The following is a 17,708-nucleotide window of genomic DNA, read 5'->3' on the forward strand; positions in this document are numbered from 1 at the left end:
GCATAAGAAGCAAACTTAAATACTCATTTTTTCCAGCTTCCACATAAGTTACTTCCTGGCGTGGTTCGTTGTCCTAGTGAACTTCTTCGCAGCGGCGTCCTTCCTCTGGTATTCCCGTAAAAGGAAAGGTGATAAGGCAGCGACCGATGAACTTGCAATGGCGGACGAACCTACGATCATAGGTCGATGACCTTTCAGTCTTTTTCTCACGGTCCAGGTACAATGGACATTTCCACTACTCCCTAAACTCTGCTCAAACCAGACCAAAGATCTGCGAAAATGTCTTCCACAAACGCTAGTTTTAATCCAACAGCTTTTGGCTTTTTTTCAATGCTCGTTTATTATATAGGTATTTGAAATGTAATATCTCTTTATCAAGGTCTTTTTATTATCTATTTAAATATAATAAATCTTTTTGTCTATAATCTTATTCTTACTTACAATATACAAAATGAAGCAGCTTCATTCAGGTCATATTTAAGTCCTTTCAGAGAATTTAATGGATATCTTCTATTAGTAAAATACCTTTGAAATTAGCTGGATATTAAAGTATTAATTGTCCGAAAAAAATATTTGACGTGGATTTCAAATTCTATATAAAATTTGCAATGCATTAAAGCTTGCCATTTATTATATTCTACTATTGTTATATTCTAATTAAGGTATGTATTATTTTAAATAAAAAATAACTTTCAAATTTGATGATTTTATCTGAAGTTTATTAATTGTTCATAAAAATCTGTATTTACTTTAATTATGATAATTTATTGTTGAATTTAGAAATATATTCGAAGTGCTAAATATACCTAGTTTTAAGATCTTGTAGTAATTTTTAAATATCTTCGAGGTATCCCTCTTGATAACACCAAGTTGCTTGTATATAATATAGAACTATAACTTCTACATTTTAATAACATTTGCTCATTTTATTATGGTTGTAGCTAAAATATTACACTTAAAAGCGAAAAAACCCTATTTCCAAAATCATTAGCTTGTACGACAATAGATATTGCGCCAATATCTATTGTAATGCAAGTAGCACCGAAGTGATAAGTTAAAAATCATTGTCGTATTTTTTCTATAAAATAATATTTTACATATAACAGATGAATAGAAGACGGAAAGAAGGGATTTTCTTTAATAACTTTAACATAAAGGCGATTAGAACCAAAATTAATGTGGTTCCTATCATAATAATTAGTTAAAACTGACATAGTTTCTTGTCTTTCATCAAGAATAACCATAAAAAAATAAACGAAATTCCTTACACCGCTCTAGAAAAATCGTGGCTTCATTATTATTCATACTGTGTTACAAATTCCAGAGATAAGTGGCAAAATGAGTCTGTAAGTTTGCAAGTAGTTCGAAGTACTCGAAAACAAGAAAGATACGTCGAGTCCTGAATAACAAAAAAGTTTGTTCTAAATTTAAAATTTCAGCTTCCGTCATGTCAAGTAGGTGTTTCGATGTCACACCTAAAATAACAAAGAAATGAAATTCCTCTTTTCCGCATCATTCGTTTTGCGTAACAAGTTTTTTTTAAATAAATACTTTGTTGACAGTTGATCTCTATTAATATTCAGGGTAAGAAAGGTACCTTGCAAGGTGTACCAAGTAAAAGCTACAACCTTACTGCCTAATGTATATTTAAATACTTATTATATATTATTTTAAACTAAGTACAAACTGTTTTCATATTAGTATTTTTAGTGATAATTATAGAAGCGTACTGTTTTTAAGCTTTCCTTGTATTTTTAAGATTTTAAGATTAAAATTGAGTGTTATTCGAATTCAAAACTTTTTGCAAATTAATAATTGTTTTTAAAACATTTTAACTTTTTGTCAAGTCAACATGTATAATATAGATCTTTTTATATCACATGCATTGAAACAGCGAGTTTTGATCTCTGTTTTGCCAGTCGAAACAAGACAATTTCAGACCAATGCGACTGTATCAACAATGGTACATTCACACAAACTGTTAAAATGGTAAATTAACAATAATAAAATGTACTTTTATTATCTAATTTCTGAATTATTCTATGATTAAAATAGTATAAGATATTACTGCGCTATTTGTCTGAAATAGTCTTACTTCGACCGGCTACAGAAATTAAAACTCGTTGTTTCATAACATGTGATATGAAAAATACAGTGTGTACTAGTCACACAATATACTATTCTATCTACAGTTAATAATACCTTGTTTTTAATAAGCGGTTACGGAACCGAATATCAAAATAATATCAAGTCTTGGACCTAACTGAAACATAGATTAAAGATTATAACATATATTCTAGTCAAGTTAAAATACTCCAATCGACAATGTGCACTAAAATTTAATTTTTGCTGTGCCTTATTGCTCTTGCTGAATGTTTATGTATAGATAAGGCTATATATAGACTATTATATTCATAAGTTAATATTAGTGACGCCTAAAAATAATTTTCACTTTCAAAATCTATGAAATATTTTCAGAATATGTTACATCTGTATTTTTATGTCTTCAATATATGATATCACTTATATATGTCATTGACCTTTACACAATAAAATCTTTCACACCACTATGTTTTTCTTTTGTCATCCATTTGTTCGTGATCCCATAGTTTATGAAATATTTTATAAGACTTATTGGCATTTATAAATGGAAGGTTTTATAATTTCTGAAATACTGTAAAATAATATTCAATTCAAATTCAAAATCATTTATTAATTTAGGTAACACAATGTACACATAATATGAACGTCAATAACATATTAAAAGCTTCTAATTTTACATTCACTGCCAATTCTCAAATCAAGGGCGTAGAACGGACGAGAAGAACTGGCAATACACTCTCCGCCACTATTTTTAATCGCAAAGTTTTTTGTATTACAAAATGTTTGTAAGGAGCTGCAACCATTACACCATGCTCCACATGACATCTTTAAGAACTTTAAAAAAAACAAAGATTTGTCCTCTATCAGCATTAGGCATGGTGAAATAGGAGCACGCACTTACATTCTCGTGGGAATAACACGCAAATAGAGTAAGTCTTAAATTAATATAAAAATAATAAAACAGATTTTACCTAAATAATGTTGCCTTAATAGTCATATTTTTTTTTTTTTTGCTGAATACGATAACTGACTACAATAGCCGCAATATTTTTTAACGTCCCTTAATCGTAACGTCCCTTTATAATGACTGTAATCGTCTAAATAGTTCCATTACGCGACTAATGGATTCGTAGGCCCGGAAAACATTAGGAAAAATGAATGCTATATATTTTTGGCACTCGAGCCTAATGTCTAGTTGTAATTACAAACGTTACCAAAGGAAATCACCGGCATACTTGTGTTAATCGCCAGGTCAGTGCAATTACAACATATCACGGGAATTTGAGTCTAATCAACATGCAATGATGTCGAAAGTCGCATATCATTTAATACGTGAAAAATGTCGTACACACTTTTCGCTGCTATTTTAAGATACGCATTGTCGGTGTCTGGCATCAACCCAGAGCTACGTGGTTACCAGCTTACAGAGGTTACTGGCCTGAACTCTTTTGTTTTTTTAATAGCCCAACAAAGACATGGGTGACAAGGTCAAATCAATTGTAATATACGGCAGCGTTAAATTTATATAAAAGCTCTTTTGTGTGAAAGTCGGACGCTGTAAGATTTACAATTCCTGGAGATGAATATAAAATTAGCTTTTAATACCTTGTCAAGATAAAGGCAGCGATACAATGGACATTAGGGAATGCAATCCCGATCCCGCGGGATTCTGATCTCGCGAGATCTCGTGTCATTTTTCGGGATCAATCCCGAAGCATAATATGACGAGATCCCGTTCGAGATTGACGGGATTGGGAGATACTGATTAATTTAGTGCAGAACATACGTTGCGTTTCATTATTCGAAAGCTAGAAGACCTAGAAACTACTCTCTCAGAAAAGTTGGTCTCATCGATAAAAAATCTGAAAAATCCGAATAATTTTCAAGATGATTTGGAGCAATGGAAAGGCAATGAGACTTTCCAATTGAATAATCCAACACTGCCAAGCAAATATCTAAATCGAAGAAATCAAAAAATATAATCACACTATTATAGAGATTAATAGAGAGTAGTAGTAGTAGGAACAAGTACAAATTAATATATAGTATTAAACGAATATCACTTGCCACTTTCTATGATTGCAGAGAATTTAATATGTATAAATTCTACTGTTACACAACTAATACATTACTTCAAGAGGAATTAGAAGATACTCTCCGAAACGCTAGCTTAGACAAATTAGAGTCAGTAATACAAAAATAAATGGATTTTTTTGAATGTAGAGGAACAAGGGGGCAATTTTTGCAGTTTACATAATATAATTGCTTATTCACGCTGTTGCCAACCAGTGTTGAGTTGGAGTAAGCATTCTCAGCAGCTGGGTACATCGCAACGAACATTAGATGCCGGTTATCAGATAGCACTCTTGATACACTTTTTTTTAATAAGTAACTTTCAAAATGTTCCTTCTACTTTTTAATCTCCTTAAATAATATAAATTCTTTTATTTTGATATGTTAAGTTCGTAAAACTGTTAATTATTGTTATTAGTACCTACTAAAGGCCTTTGTTTTCTTTCAAATAATATTTTGTTTTAATTAACCTCATTATCACAAACAAGCAGTTTTCATCATATTCAGTCATGTGAAATTCACATTTTTTAAAACATGACGAGATCCTGAAAATCTCGGGATCCCGCTGGATTGATATTTCTAATCCCGCGGGATCTCGAATTTACGATCTCGAGTCGGGATTGCATTCCCTAATGGACATACTCGCTATACACTATAATTAAATTAGTTTGAATGTAGCATGCAACAATTCCGACGATTCCGTATTGTCAAGGCATCTATAGCAGTGCTAGGCATTCCAACTGTATCGAAATTGGGTTTGGTCTTAATATGTGTTCATTATGATCCCTTTTCAGGGATCCAAGCCAATGCCAGCTGACCTCCTTTGAGTCCGATAATTAAACGCTATTAAAATTGTCGAAAGCTTACAGGAAGGCGTATTAAACCGATGTACTTTTATTTAGCACACTGCTCTTTTACACGATCGTTTTGTTTTTGTTTTACGCCTCAACAATTTTAATTTATATATTATTTTAATGTTTTGTTACAAAGTTGTTTTGTACAGACAAAACAACATAAGCTCCTTATCTATCCTACGCGGGTTATAATGAACACAAATTCAATATTAGCTTAGATTTAAAAGCTAATATTAAATTTCATATATAAAATTCTCGTGTCGCGGTGTTTGTAGTTAAACTCCTCCGAAACGGTTTGACCGATTCTCATGAAATTTTGTGTGCATATTTGGTATATCTGAAAATCGGACAAAATCTTTTTTTCATCCCCCTAAATGTTAATTGTAGTCCACCCCTAAATTATTTTTTTATAATTTTTAGATATTATTTTTTATGATACAGCATTAAAAATAATTTTCACCCCTCTATGATCAACCCCTATTTTTTATTATATTTGATATACATGGCAAAACGACGTTTGCCCGGTCAGCTAGTATTATATAAATACGTGACTATATACTACGAGGTGTACTGCTCATGAAATCTTTAACCTTCATTAAAAACAACAGACGTTTGATTTCATGCTTTTTGTTCTTTTTTTTATAGAACAAACGGACAGGAGGCTCTCAATGCCAGAGGGCTCGCGAGTGGGTTGCCGGCCTTTAAATTCTTCTTTTACTTAATTTGAAAAAAATTAAGTAAAAGATCTTTATTTTCCTTCTGCACCTGCGTAAAAAGTATATATATGAATAAAACATTTGTATATGAATATATAATATTGCTTATAACATCTTATGCATATTTTAACATACGTACTGGGTAATCTGGTTGGGGCTCACCTAGAGATAGAATCCCGGAAAAACAATGAATTGTTGATATGTCAAAGGCAAGATTGGCATGACTTGTTAGACGCCCTGCAAATAATTTTAAAGATTATTATTGAAATCTTATTTTGGATATCATATTTTGTACTTAAAGCTAATGCATGAATATTGTTCTAAACGGCAAAATCTTGTCGATAAAAAAGACAAAAATGTATCTACAATGGCCGTGTGGGTTGATGCGGAACTCAATGAATTGCACACTATGGTTTTGTTAAAGATCATTTTAAATTTTCTGAATAATTAACTAAGATATAATAAAATTTCTAAATCTGTGGATTCATCAAACTATCCAGATAAAAACTCGCAAATCACATAGAAATAACACAAGCCAAATTGGATTTCGTATCTACAGAGGCCTTACTATGTATCTTGGTATGACTTTGCGGTTTCAAAAACTAACACAGACACAGTGCACGATCATAACAACTTTCAGCTACTCTCTCAAATACATGCGCATACACACCCATTCACACACTCACTCATTCTTAATTTGTAACACTAAATTTATTATTAAGCTATTGCATAGATTTTATCGCGTGCTTTGAGCGCGACGACCGAGTCAAGAAATTCCGTAACGAAATAAACCTAACACATGATGACGTAATATAGGTGCGGCCAAAACGCGTTAGAGCGGGACAGAACGCATACTGCGTCTCACATCAGATTAGCGTGATCGGATAGGCATGTTAGTCTGAGTCTGGTAGAGTGGTAGATTGAATTAATATCAAAGAAAAATAAAATACTGCAAAAAATAAATAAATAATTATATTGCATAAGTTTATAAAAAATGCTATGCAATAGCTTTACCGCGGCAGTCCCCGAGTGCCACACGTATTTTATTTTTTTTGATAAACTGTTTTAAACATGTACCACGGAATAATTGTTTTCTAATTACCCACAACACAGGGCCTCCCTAGTGTGGGGACTAGCGATATATGAATTTTGTCACAACCCTTTTGTCTTAAATAAAGTTTTTATTATTATTACTATTATTTATTTATACAAAAAACTGGGCTTTTGGTTATTTCTACAAAAGAACGGTGCGTAATGTCTCTGGCAAAATGACTATGGCATCCGTGCCAATTGAAGAATTGATGGATGTTTCACGTCATTTCGCTGTTTTAATGTGTTGTTTTTATTTCAACTGTTTTATGCTAATGAAAAAATAATGTGAAAATGTGGTTTTCGTATATTTTTCAATGTAATCATTTTAAATTATTACATTGAAAAATGCAATAATTTTAAATTATTACATTTATGAAGATGTTGACATTTTTCACCTTACCAAAGATGGTGTGAGGAAATATTTTAGGAAGCGGGACTTTGACTTTATTTAGCAGTAGTAACCATTTTTTTTCTCAAAATATTTAATTGTAGTTTGTTTAATTAAATTTTAATTTTCTTTTTTATCTGTACTTAATTGAATTATGTGTTCTGTTTCGTACAAACGAAAAAACTTATTGGGATCAGGATCGCTGTCAGCATCACTATTGGAAGTTACAAAGTAAGTGCCCTATACTCTGTAAAAACTTCTAAAATTGATTTCTATATATTTAAATCGTCTATTTCTGCAAGATAACAATTTGCCTACTTATCAGTCCTGCATCGCCGTTCAAAGACAAGTCCACATATCAGTATTTTAGGGTCAGGTCAGACCCATCGAAATAATGTGTTATCATTAAGTTTACTTATTGATAACACGTTTTCACATATAATTACAAAGTAGAAATTAATTTTAATTTTCTCTAACTGTTATGTTGTGTTTTTTAATACAGCATTTTCGTAATCTGCATAATATGCAAATTGCGCCATCTCTGTTGAACATCAGCTAACCTGATACATATCTGCGTTATCAGTTTTGCAATGACTGTAAAAACGTTGGCAATATTAATTATTTATTTCTGCCGGTACTATGACTTTTCTATAGGGCTCATTTTTCAGCCCTTTTTCTATAGAATCCTTACAAGCATTAATTATAAACTTTAATGTTAATTAATATTAAACGAAATGTTATGAAGACAGGGTGGCTTTTAATTAAACCGGCTGTACTACAATGAAGAATATGTAAACATAAATTTCGTAGAATTTAAGGAAAGAGAAAAGTTAAGAAACAAGCTAAGTTTAGTTAAGATTATGGCCTCAAAATGTAATACGTTTTTGGCATACGGGAGCCATACTGCTTAACTAAGTCTCGCTTCTAAAATTGCATATAGTATGATGAATAATACAATTATGCTTAGCTAATGACAAATTAAAAGCCGCCCAAAAATAATAATAATAGCCAAAAACAGATTAGGGTAAAAACCGCCTTCACCGGGGAAGGCGAGGACCTTTACTGCGTACTTCGCTCACTCCAGTGAGCTTCCGTCCTACCCTTCAGGCGATTGACCACCCCGCGACGGCCCAAGCCGAGGTCCGAGTCTCACAGGAGACGCCCTTGCGCTAGCCGCGGGAAAAACGCCCATTCAGGCCGAGCTACTCTCGCCAAAACAGCCCGAGCTGTAAACGCCCTTAAGGCCAACAGCGAGATTCCTTTAAAAAAAAAAACAATTATACTTTTTGTTTAATTGAGAATTGAGTTTGTTAATTGAGAAACTGAACAGAAAATAATACTTTCTTCTTCAAAGAAATTAATTAACAAAGTGCAACAATAAATTATTCTGATAATCGGGTTTTAAAACTATCATTAAAAAACCGCAAATTTAACTAGACAAAAACATTTTACTTTTAACTATTCGTATAAATCTTATGTGTCCGGGGAGAAGTGACGTTTTTTATCGTTTAACTGCCAAAAGTACCTCAATAATTCATTACTGAAATTTTAAATAGATTTGGAAATTTTTTCGATATTAAATACTATTTAGGATGTTCGACTCATATACTGCATGTATATTGTATTTCTCAGTTAGTTTTTAATGCTTGCGACCCCGACTTATAGAAATAGAATAACACATTGATCTTTACCAAAGTTCATTAAACTTGATTTTTCAGTGTCACAAGACTACGTACGTTTTTTATAAAACTGATTATTGTTAAAAGAAGCATAAAATGAGATACTCTTTACAAAATCGTATTATATGTTTCATTTCAATGGAGCCTTCTCTATTTATATGTTGCTGTTCCACGCACATATCCGAGCACCGATTGAACAATAAACACCGATTAAATATTGGATCAAATTGAAAGCCGTGGAACGTAAATCATACAGTTTCAATTAACCATCTCCAATATCACATTTGACATGTTAGTGTTCAAGACGAAATATTGTGTATAATGTCCTTAAGCCGTGTGAAGCACGTTAGTTTTTTGTTAATAAAATTGACTTATAAATTAATTTTGACCAATTATTAGCTTAAATCTTTATTATTGTTAAAAGTTTTTAAATTGATATTAATTCAGCCTATAAAAAGAATATAAGCATTATTATTATATTAGCAGTTCTTAGTAGCACTGGCCACTAAGAACACAATTTTTTTAGCTGAAAATATAGGTGGCCAATGCCATATCCAATTTTAAAAATAAAATCGTTGTCTGTTATCCTTGGTTATCCGTCGCCATGACATCCAGAATCCCTGCATGTTGTGCGCTATTACGGTGTATTAAATAATTTTTGATGAAACCTTAAACGGATCAATAACTGTAATTTTACTGGATCACGCAATATGGCCGAGACGAAGGTATGCTTTGTTCCGTTGTCCTTTTCACTATAATTATAGTAATGTACAGAGCGCTGTCGATCGATACATAGCAAAATTTACGTAACTTTCGTACCATTAGAAATTGTTTACTCATATCAGACACGCAGTAGGTAAATTCTGTTATTATGAAGGTGTTAACACCCTAGTAGATAAAAAGGATATCAATGATACTGTAACGTTTTGTTTTGTGTGAAATTGAGTTCTGCTCCCTACAATTTCATTCGTTGCTGAATTACGCAAACGTCACATTTTTATACGTCTGAGGCTATGTTCAGATGGCAAAAACTTGACGCGCGTTTTGAAATCGCGCGACTAGACATTGTGGTATTTTCATACAACTGTTCACATGAGCGCGCGTTAATTCGCGTCAACGCGGCGCTCAGAGAAAAAGTCTCTATACGCAGGTGATCGCGCATTGACGCGCGCTTTGATATTAATGTAATGTCCGTTTGCTGTTCAGATGAGCGCGCGCTTTCATCGCGATCGCATGTAATTTTGTTAATTTTCGTAATTATATTTTGTTCTCGCATTTAAAATGAGTGAAATTGAAGATATTGACATCGACTTACTAATCGATGAAGTAGAAAAAAGGCCAGAAAGTTGGAATATAGCAAATTGGTATAAAAAATATAATATAATTTGTATTTTTTTTTCAAAATTTGATGAACCCAATGTGTACGTTTTCTTTTTCTATATTTTTCTTTATAATATAACCACAAAATAATAGCCTATTCCACGTCCATTTTCTACGTTCTACCGAACTAGACTGACGAGTACTCTCGCAACGCGCGTTAGCGCTCATCATCTGAACGCTCTTCAAATTTGATCGCGCGTTACATGTGAACATAGCCTTAAACAACGCACGAAAAACTATTGCAAAATAATTATGGTTTACTGAATATCCTCATAATCTATCAGTATATTTTTGTTAATTATTTCAATAATTTATTTTTGTAAAATGACAAAATATTCAGCGGTTAAGACTGGCCTTATTGACTGACTAATAATGGTCAATAACCATGAACGTACTTAGTACGGAACAGCCTATCTAATAACGTTAATAACGGATACCGTCATATTATATCAGTGAGAGTTGAGACGTCTTATGGCGTTGTATTTATATCTTTGAGTTGTTTATTTATTGTCTAGTATTATTGTTAGCAACTGTCTCGAGCCTTACCTGACCCTAATAACTGGTTCTTTGAACATTGTTCAAACGATCAATGATTAGCTTTATCCGATCTAATAAAACCAGAATCTTTTAAAATTAAGGCAATTTTTCAACGCTTTGTGGAACCAGCCCTCTGAAGTATTTCCGAACCAATTCGACTTATGGTCCTTTAAGAAAAAAGCGTAATAATTCTTAAAAGGCCGGCAACGCACTCGCGAGCCCTCTGGCATTGAGAGTGCCCATGGGCTGCGGTATCACTTAACATCAGTTGAGCGTCCTGCCGCTGTTCTATAAAAAGAAAATTAAAATATACAATATAATAGTTTTGTCAGATGTCAATTGCCAACCACAGAACATTAAATTAAAATTATATAATGAAATGTTTATTAATTAATCCGCACGGAATGAACTCAAAATATGTAATAATGAAGTAGACAAATGATTAAAAGGGATATTCGATATATTCGACTTTACCGGCTGACATATGATTGAACAATATATAGTAAAATTTGTTTTAAATTTTTGAAACTTTATAGTACATAATTTTGACTAAACAGGTAACCAAAAAATCTGGCGACGACAGTCCTGAAGGAGACAGTGGTATGTAAACTTTTAACTTAATTTACATTTTACAAGTGAGTTAATTAAAAAACTTATTTATTAATTTCCACAAGTCTTAATGTCTTCATGGACGGCAAGTTCCGGTTATAATTTCTAACACTGTTTTAAATATAAGTTACTAATTTATTGGTGCACTTGAAATAAAATTAATTTCATTGGCTTCGGTACATTGTTACAAGGAATCTTTATTGAAAAAGTTACGTTTGAGTAAAAGCATCCTATTACATGTATTACGTTAGTTACTTTCTCTAAAACTGTAACAAAATTACAACCTATACTTAGCTCTTACACTATGAAAGTTTAATCAAGTAATCCTATACATCAGTACAATAGTGTTTGAGTTCGAAGGCATCGATTTTAATACACTGTATATAGTTTACAACACGATATTTATAAGAACAATGCATGCTTCCGTTTAGTTCCAAATACTCCCACGGAGCGCTGCTGGCGTCTTCAAAACATCCATACATTACAGATAGTGTTGAATCTGATGAGCCTTCCTTTGGGCAGATTGGACATGGTATTATAAAAACTGCACCCATAGCAATAAACCGAGACGAATATTTGCAAGCCTATAGAGATCTTTCGTTCGACCGATATCAACTACAGTTGAAGAACAATCTACTGCATCGGAGATTGGGCGAATACTACAAGTAATTTTAAATAACAAATCTTCAGCATTATTGTAGCTAAGGGCCATACAAATAATAACCTAGAGAGTTCATGCCATGGCTTAGCCTTTTTTTATATCTACAAAATTAACTTTTACGCTATATATAGTTACAGAAATCGTTGTAAAACCATCAGACCCGAAAATAATAATAAAGTAATATTTATTTCCCACTAAATATCAAAATATTTACAGTATATGCTTACCACGCGTTTAAGATTAAGGGGGCATACAAACTGGGGAAACGGCCATGAGCACACACATTATGTAGCCTTTTTATATATTTATTTATCAAGTTGTCAGGCACAAAACGCTGACCTCGCTCATATTAATAATAAAAGAAACAAATGCAATGTTCGATTTTGACGATGTTTTGTTTAATCGTTTACGTCTTGTAATTAATATCTAATTTTGGATTTGATTCCTCATTAAATAATAATGGATTATTTTAAAGCCTGGATATAAGGGATACTGTAATTTTAAAAAATATGTCAGCTATCACTGTTTTTTAATATTTAAAGGAAACGAAAGCTCGATCATGTCTTAAAGCCTATAGAAGGTGCTCAGGAATTGGAAGAAAAATTCCAACAAAAGCTGTTAACTTACGAAGAATTAAAAGAAAAAGAAGAAAGGGAGATGCGAGATGTAAGTATTTTTTGTGAACAAATTTCGCAGGAGACGGTATTGTTAAATAACTACAATTAATTTGTAATTAATAAATGAACACGTGAGTTAGGTTAAACGTTATTTTGTGTTCGAATTTTATTTACAAAATTTATTAAAGCAAGGTATTTAACAAATGCCACGTAACTTTGAATCATTTGTCATTGAGTTATCTCAAATTTATATAATTATGACAAAAATAATATTAACAAGTACATATATGATATTTTTCTTGTCCAGTGAAACTAACCAGCTCTCAAAGAGGTTACATTTCCAACAATAAATACAATATTTACATTTCAGATAAGGAGAAAACTAGAAGCAGTACAATTTACATATGAAGATAAATTGGAGCACGCTGAAAAGAATTTCAATAATCTCCAACAATTGGAAAAATCAACTGGTACAGGCTTGATATATTCGAAGAAAGGCAAACCTATTGCTGACAAGGTACCTATATAAGTTTTAAGTTGAAAATGCGTTTTCAAAATTTTTTGAATTTATTCTATGAAATATACGTATACAATAATAGAGTAGTATAATAGAGTAATAATATGTATACAATATTTAGTGCAAACATTTTAAAGATTAATGATTTATTACCTTCAAGAATGATAATTAACATTATGCCAGCCTGGTGTAGCTATTTTTCGCTGGTTTTACGATTTAGGGGCTACTTAAATTCTACTCTACTCTTATTTTAACTTTTAATGGCCACAGTATTAAAATGTGTAATGTATAACACATAACTTTATATTAATTTTAAACAATTTAATTTTTTTATTGAACTTTTATCTTGGTATGAAAAATCATTAAAATCAAATAATTAAAATAACTTTAAAACAACTTTTTCATACGCTCATATATAAAATGCTAACTGCCGGTCATGGACACACACACACACACACACACACGCACACAACGCAATGGGCCTTGCGGGTGTTATCATTGAGGGAATGGTACGTTCGTGAAGGCCCTAAAGTTGTAACGGTTTGGAAAAACTTCCGCTAACAACTGGTTTCACAAAGAGGTTGTGCGCGGCAGAAACTGTCTTAAAGAGCGCTGTGTTGTGAAACACCAAGAGGCGAAGTGGAAAGAATGAAATTTTATTATAAAATCTTTTATCTAATTTGGTATTTTACCTTAGGATGGCAAAAATACATTTCTCTATTACACGTTTATTATTTCAGACTGTAGAAAGATTTTTAACTTTACAAAGACGTAAAAGCGAGCAAGCTTCAGCTCTTTGTCTGCGGTATATCAGATGCAGGAACGCCGTAGCTGAACTGGAGGTGATCGTGCACAAATTGGAATGTCTTGGACCCGGATTATATGTGGCGCAATACGAACAATTGCATATCGACAATCAAAACTATTCAACAAAAATAGAAGGTAATTAAGAGTAACTAGAATTATAAATTGTATGTTTAGGTTAAATATACTAAAAGTTTTGGTCCATCTGAAAAGTTTCTAGAGTGCACGTCTATTCTCTTTGAGGGCTTTGTGCAGATGGGTAGGTAAGATGTCGACTGGAGATGACGCCTGTAGGGTTGAATTTCAGGTCAGCGCAGATTATAATGAAATTTGTAATTTGCTCATCAGCTCTGTTTTACATCTTATTTTAAGTGACGAAGAATGAAAACACACACTTTAGATCTGTTAGGATAGATAGAATAATTTTGTATAAATGACTAAAAAAATTGAAGTAGGTTTTTAATTTGACGTGTATTTTTTATTATCTGTTTTGTTTTCCCCATACAGTAAATAATTAAATTTTAGCTGTTTGCAACCAGTTAGAAATTGTGTGATACAATTTATCATGAAATTAAAAAACATGCTAAGCTATGAAAATAGTGAATTCCTACTAAGATCTTAAAGAAAGTTCATTTTTTTAATTTTTTTTTTTGTTAGTCAAACGTTTTGTCTATTTAACTATATGTTAAAAAAAAACATTAGGTTTGGGACTAACTGCATTATATTTAACAACACAATGTAAAGGCCATTAACCGAACAAAATATAAACATTAACCGTCAATAACGCAGCTAAAATTCTGTTAAAACCACGAATCTGTAATCGGATTAAATTAATGCACTGAAACGAAAATAATGCTAATGGAACATAATAATTGTTATACGAACATTATTGAATCATACGTATATATTGTAAACACAACAAAAAGAGTGGAACAGATTATTAGTAGTTTAGGTGCACAACAACATTGAAATATTTGTCTATGCAATAGCAAAATGGTGTCCTGGAATGCTGATATTTTATCAGAATAATATTACCATTGATACTATTGGTATGTTATTTAAAGCTGGCGGCTTCAACACATTTACAATTTGTGCTTGTGTAGTGTATGTGAATAGGCGCGAGGCGTGATGTCAAACTGAAATACAATCACAAATACATCATGAAAAGACTCTCTCGTCTCTCTCGCGCTCGCTCATGCGTATGAGTATAAAAGTGACAGTTATTGTTTTGCTTTTGCTACTGTTTATGTTGATCTTTACTGTACATGTTGATCTTTTTTCAAACATTACCAGGACAATCTCGTCAAATGGTGCACAATGTTTTTAATTATTTTAAGCAGTTTAATGAAAAAATGTTATTTTTAATTTGACATCAGATGCGACTGGGGTTTCTAAGAGGAGTATTGAAAGAATTGTTAGTGAAGTAAAAGTGAAGTGTGTTGAGCTAGATGGAGATTATGTCGAAAAATGAAAAATTATTTACACAAACTACTCTTTTACGTTCTTGGTCGAGCTTAGAACTTTTGGATCCACCCTCGTTAGCACATAATATTTATATGTATTTGACACATTTTTATTTATTTACAACCCACCCAACCTTACTAAAACCAGAGTAGACTAAAATATATAGCTTGGCAAAAAAGTTATATTTTTAAACATACTGTATAGTGAAATTGCATTAGTGTGAGTACTGTGAACGCGCCAGCTTTTGATAACCGACCTATATAAAATAAGAATAAAACATTTATCAATAAATATCACAATTTTCTTTTCCCTTGACGTTGCAAAATATGAAATTCGTTGCAGAACGAGAAGACGAGTTGATAAAAAATCGCTCAAAATGCACTGAACATAATCAAATACTGGCTCACATTAGGGAAAAGATGCATCACACAGACGAAGTTATCGACTTTGCTGAATGCGATCTCGGAGATGCTGAGATTGAATTTTTACGAGCTCGAGAGGATTTAGGACAAGTTAAGGTTTGAGTTATGTTTAACATACATTTAAAATATATAAACCCAAAGTAGTGTTGGCATAGTGGCTTCAGGGTGCGACTCTCATAACAAAAACTATAAAAGAACACGAGCAATGTTTTAATGTAAATGCGTGATTTTCTCAATAAAATAAATTAGGAAGTCAGTAATTATGCGGACTTTGAAGTTTTGTCAAGTATATTTTATTCCCTCTCATCATAGCTTAATGCATAAACCTCTTATCATCTTTAGAAATATTATAATTTTAACTAAATACGTAGACTGATTTTCCCAACAACAATACTTCAATTTTTTATTGCTTCAAATCAAAATTGGTTTTTAATCCTCTGTTATACAAATATTTGTTCTAATCATAAGGGATAAAGTGTTAAGAATGTTATATCTTCTATAGTTCAAACTATTTGTTTTTTTTTTAAGCAAAAGTAATAACTATATTGTCACTTGTTTGTTTAGTTTGTCATATTTTTTGTTATTTTGTTAAATGTAAACGAATCAGGGAATACTTTATAGTATTAATATTGAAATTAATGTAAAGCATAGGCTATTTAGATTTATTGACATGTTGAAAAATAGGCTTTACAGAAAATATGCCTTAGTAACTTAACCGTATAAAATAAATGTTTTCTAGACTAAAACGATTCTTGGGAATGAAATTCAAGCATTTTAAGCACGCGAAATGTTGGGGGAAAATTTCAATTAAAATTTAAAATCATTACACAATTGTTATTACTGTTCTTTAAGCATTTTTAAATATTTAAAGCCTACACTTTATTTTGTCTTAGAACTTACCACCAAATTAACTGCTTAAAAACATCTCTTATAGAGCCGTCGCGACAAACTACGCTGGTCGTTGCAAGGTGAGCGACTGAAGGCGGGCCTTCTTACAAGAAAGGACCTTTTGCGTGACTACCAAGACGCCACCGACGAGGTATATCCATCATAAAACTTACTAACTTTGCATGCAAATGTAATTATCATTGTACCCTAGAAACGGAACGAAACAGGCTGTGCCATGCAATGAAAAAGTTTCAATCTTTCGTGAACATTTTACTTTTATTACAATTTTATCGATTGTTGCCTTGTTGCAATGTCATAATTTTCTAAGTACTTAAATCTTTTCTCAGTGGGTAAACTAGATACCAATTTCTTTGCTTAAGGGGTTTAAAAATAGTTTAAGTATAATTTTCCTAGCCGTAGCTGCTGGTCAAAATATGTAGAAAATATATTCATTATTATTATATATATATTATAATAAAACTGCTGTAAGTATCGAAATCGTAAAGTTAGGTAAATAATGTACAAAAAATATTACTTTTATTTAAATATCTAGCACTCGTGTAAATATAAAAAAACTGCATTAAAAGAATTTAATATTCACAACAGAATCACAAGCCATCGTAATACAATAAAAACCATTTATATGGCAATCCTTTTTACTGCAGGTCGTAAGTCTACGCGAGAAAAAAGTCGAATTAGAGGAACAAGTACGAGATATAACAAAGGAAGTACGCAATGCACGGAAACGTATGGTACATCATTCAAATATTCAGAATGCAAAAATGGAAGATGATTAGTTTTGATGTTTTTAAATATATTTACTCTCACTTACAATGTGTTTTATTTATGTCATGAATAGTGCAGGAGGTGAGCAAAAATTAAAGTCGAAAAGGGTGCGCTTCGT

At 31.9% G+C, this 17,708-nt stretch overlaps 2 protein-coding genes across 2 annotated transcripts in view; both read left to right on the top strand.

Annotated features, from left to right (window-relative positions):
• The window catches only part of LOC125055044, a 36,600-nt gene extending 34,033 nt beyond the window's left edge, over nucleotides 1–2,567 (top strand). The window contains exon 7 of the mRNA XM_047657249.1: nucleotides 37–2,567. Within this exon, the coding sequence (XP_047513205.1) occupies nucleotides 37–190 (154 nt within the window). The 3' untranslated portion in view covers nucleotides 191–2,567. The remainder of the gene's footprint in view (nucleotides 1–36) is intronic.
• A 6,931-nt stretch (nucleotides 2,568–9,498) lies between these two features.
• On the top strand, nucleotides 9,499–17,631 carry LOC125055042 (coiled-coil domain-containing protein 96). The gene is made up of 9 exons (XM_047657246.1): nucleotides 9,499–9,630; nucleotides 11,380–11,422; nucleotides 11,919–12,096; nucleotides 12,635–12,758; nucleotides 13,080–13,226; nucleotides 13,967–14,168; nucleotides 15,837–16,012; nucleotides 16,851–16,955; nucleotides 17,470–17,631. The coding sequence occupies exons 1-9, from the start codon at nucleotides 9,616–9,618 to the stop codon at nucleotides 17,599–17,601; spliced, it is 1,122 nt and encodes a 373-aa protein (XP_047513202.1). The 5' UTR covers nucleotides 9,499–9,615; the 3' UTR covers nucleotides 17,602–17,631.
• The last annotated feature ends 77 nt before the right edge of the window (nucleotides 17,632–17,708 follow it).

This window comes from Pieris napi, chromosome 13 (genome assembly GCF_905475465.1).
Source record: "Pieris napi chromosome 13, ilPieNapi1.2, whole genome shotgun sequence".
Lineage (NCBI taxonomy): Eukaryota > Metazoa > Arthropoda > Insecta > Lepidoptera > Pieridae > Pieris > Pieris napi.

Excerpts from the sequence above, each read along its gene's own strand:
- LOC125055042 (XM_047657246.1), top strand. Across the intron at positions 11,423-11,918 it reads CAGTCCTGAAGGAGACAGTG|ATAGTGTTGAATCTGATGAG; the intron begins GTATGTAAACTT and ends CATACATTACAG. Across the intron at positions 13,227-13,966 it reads GCAAACCTATTGCTGACAAG|ACTGTAGAAAGATTTTTAAC; the intron begins GTACCTATATAA and ends TTATTATTTCAG.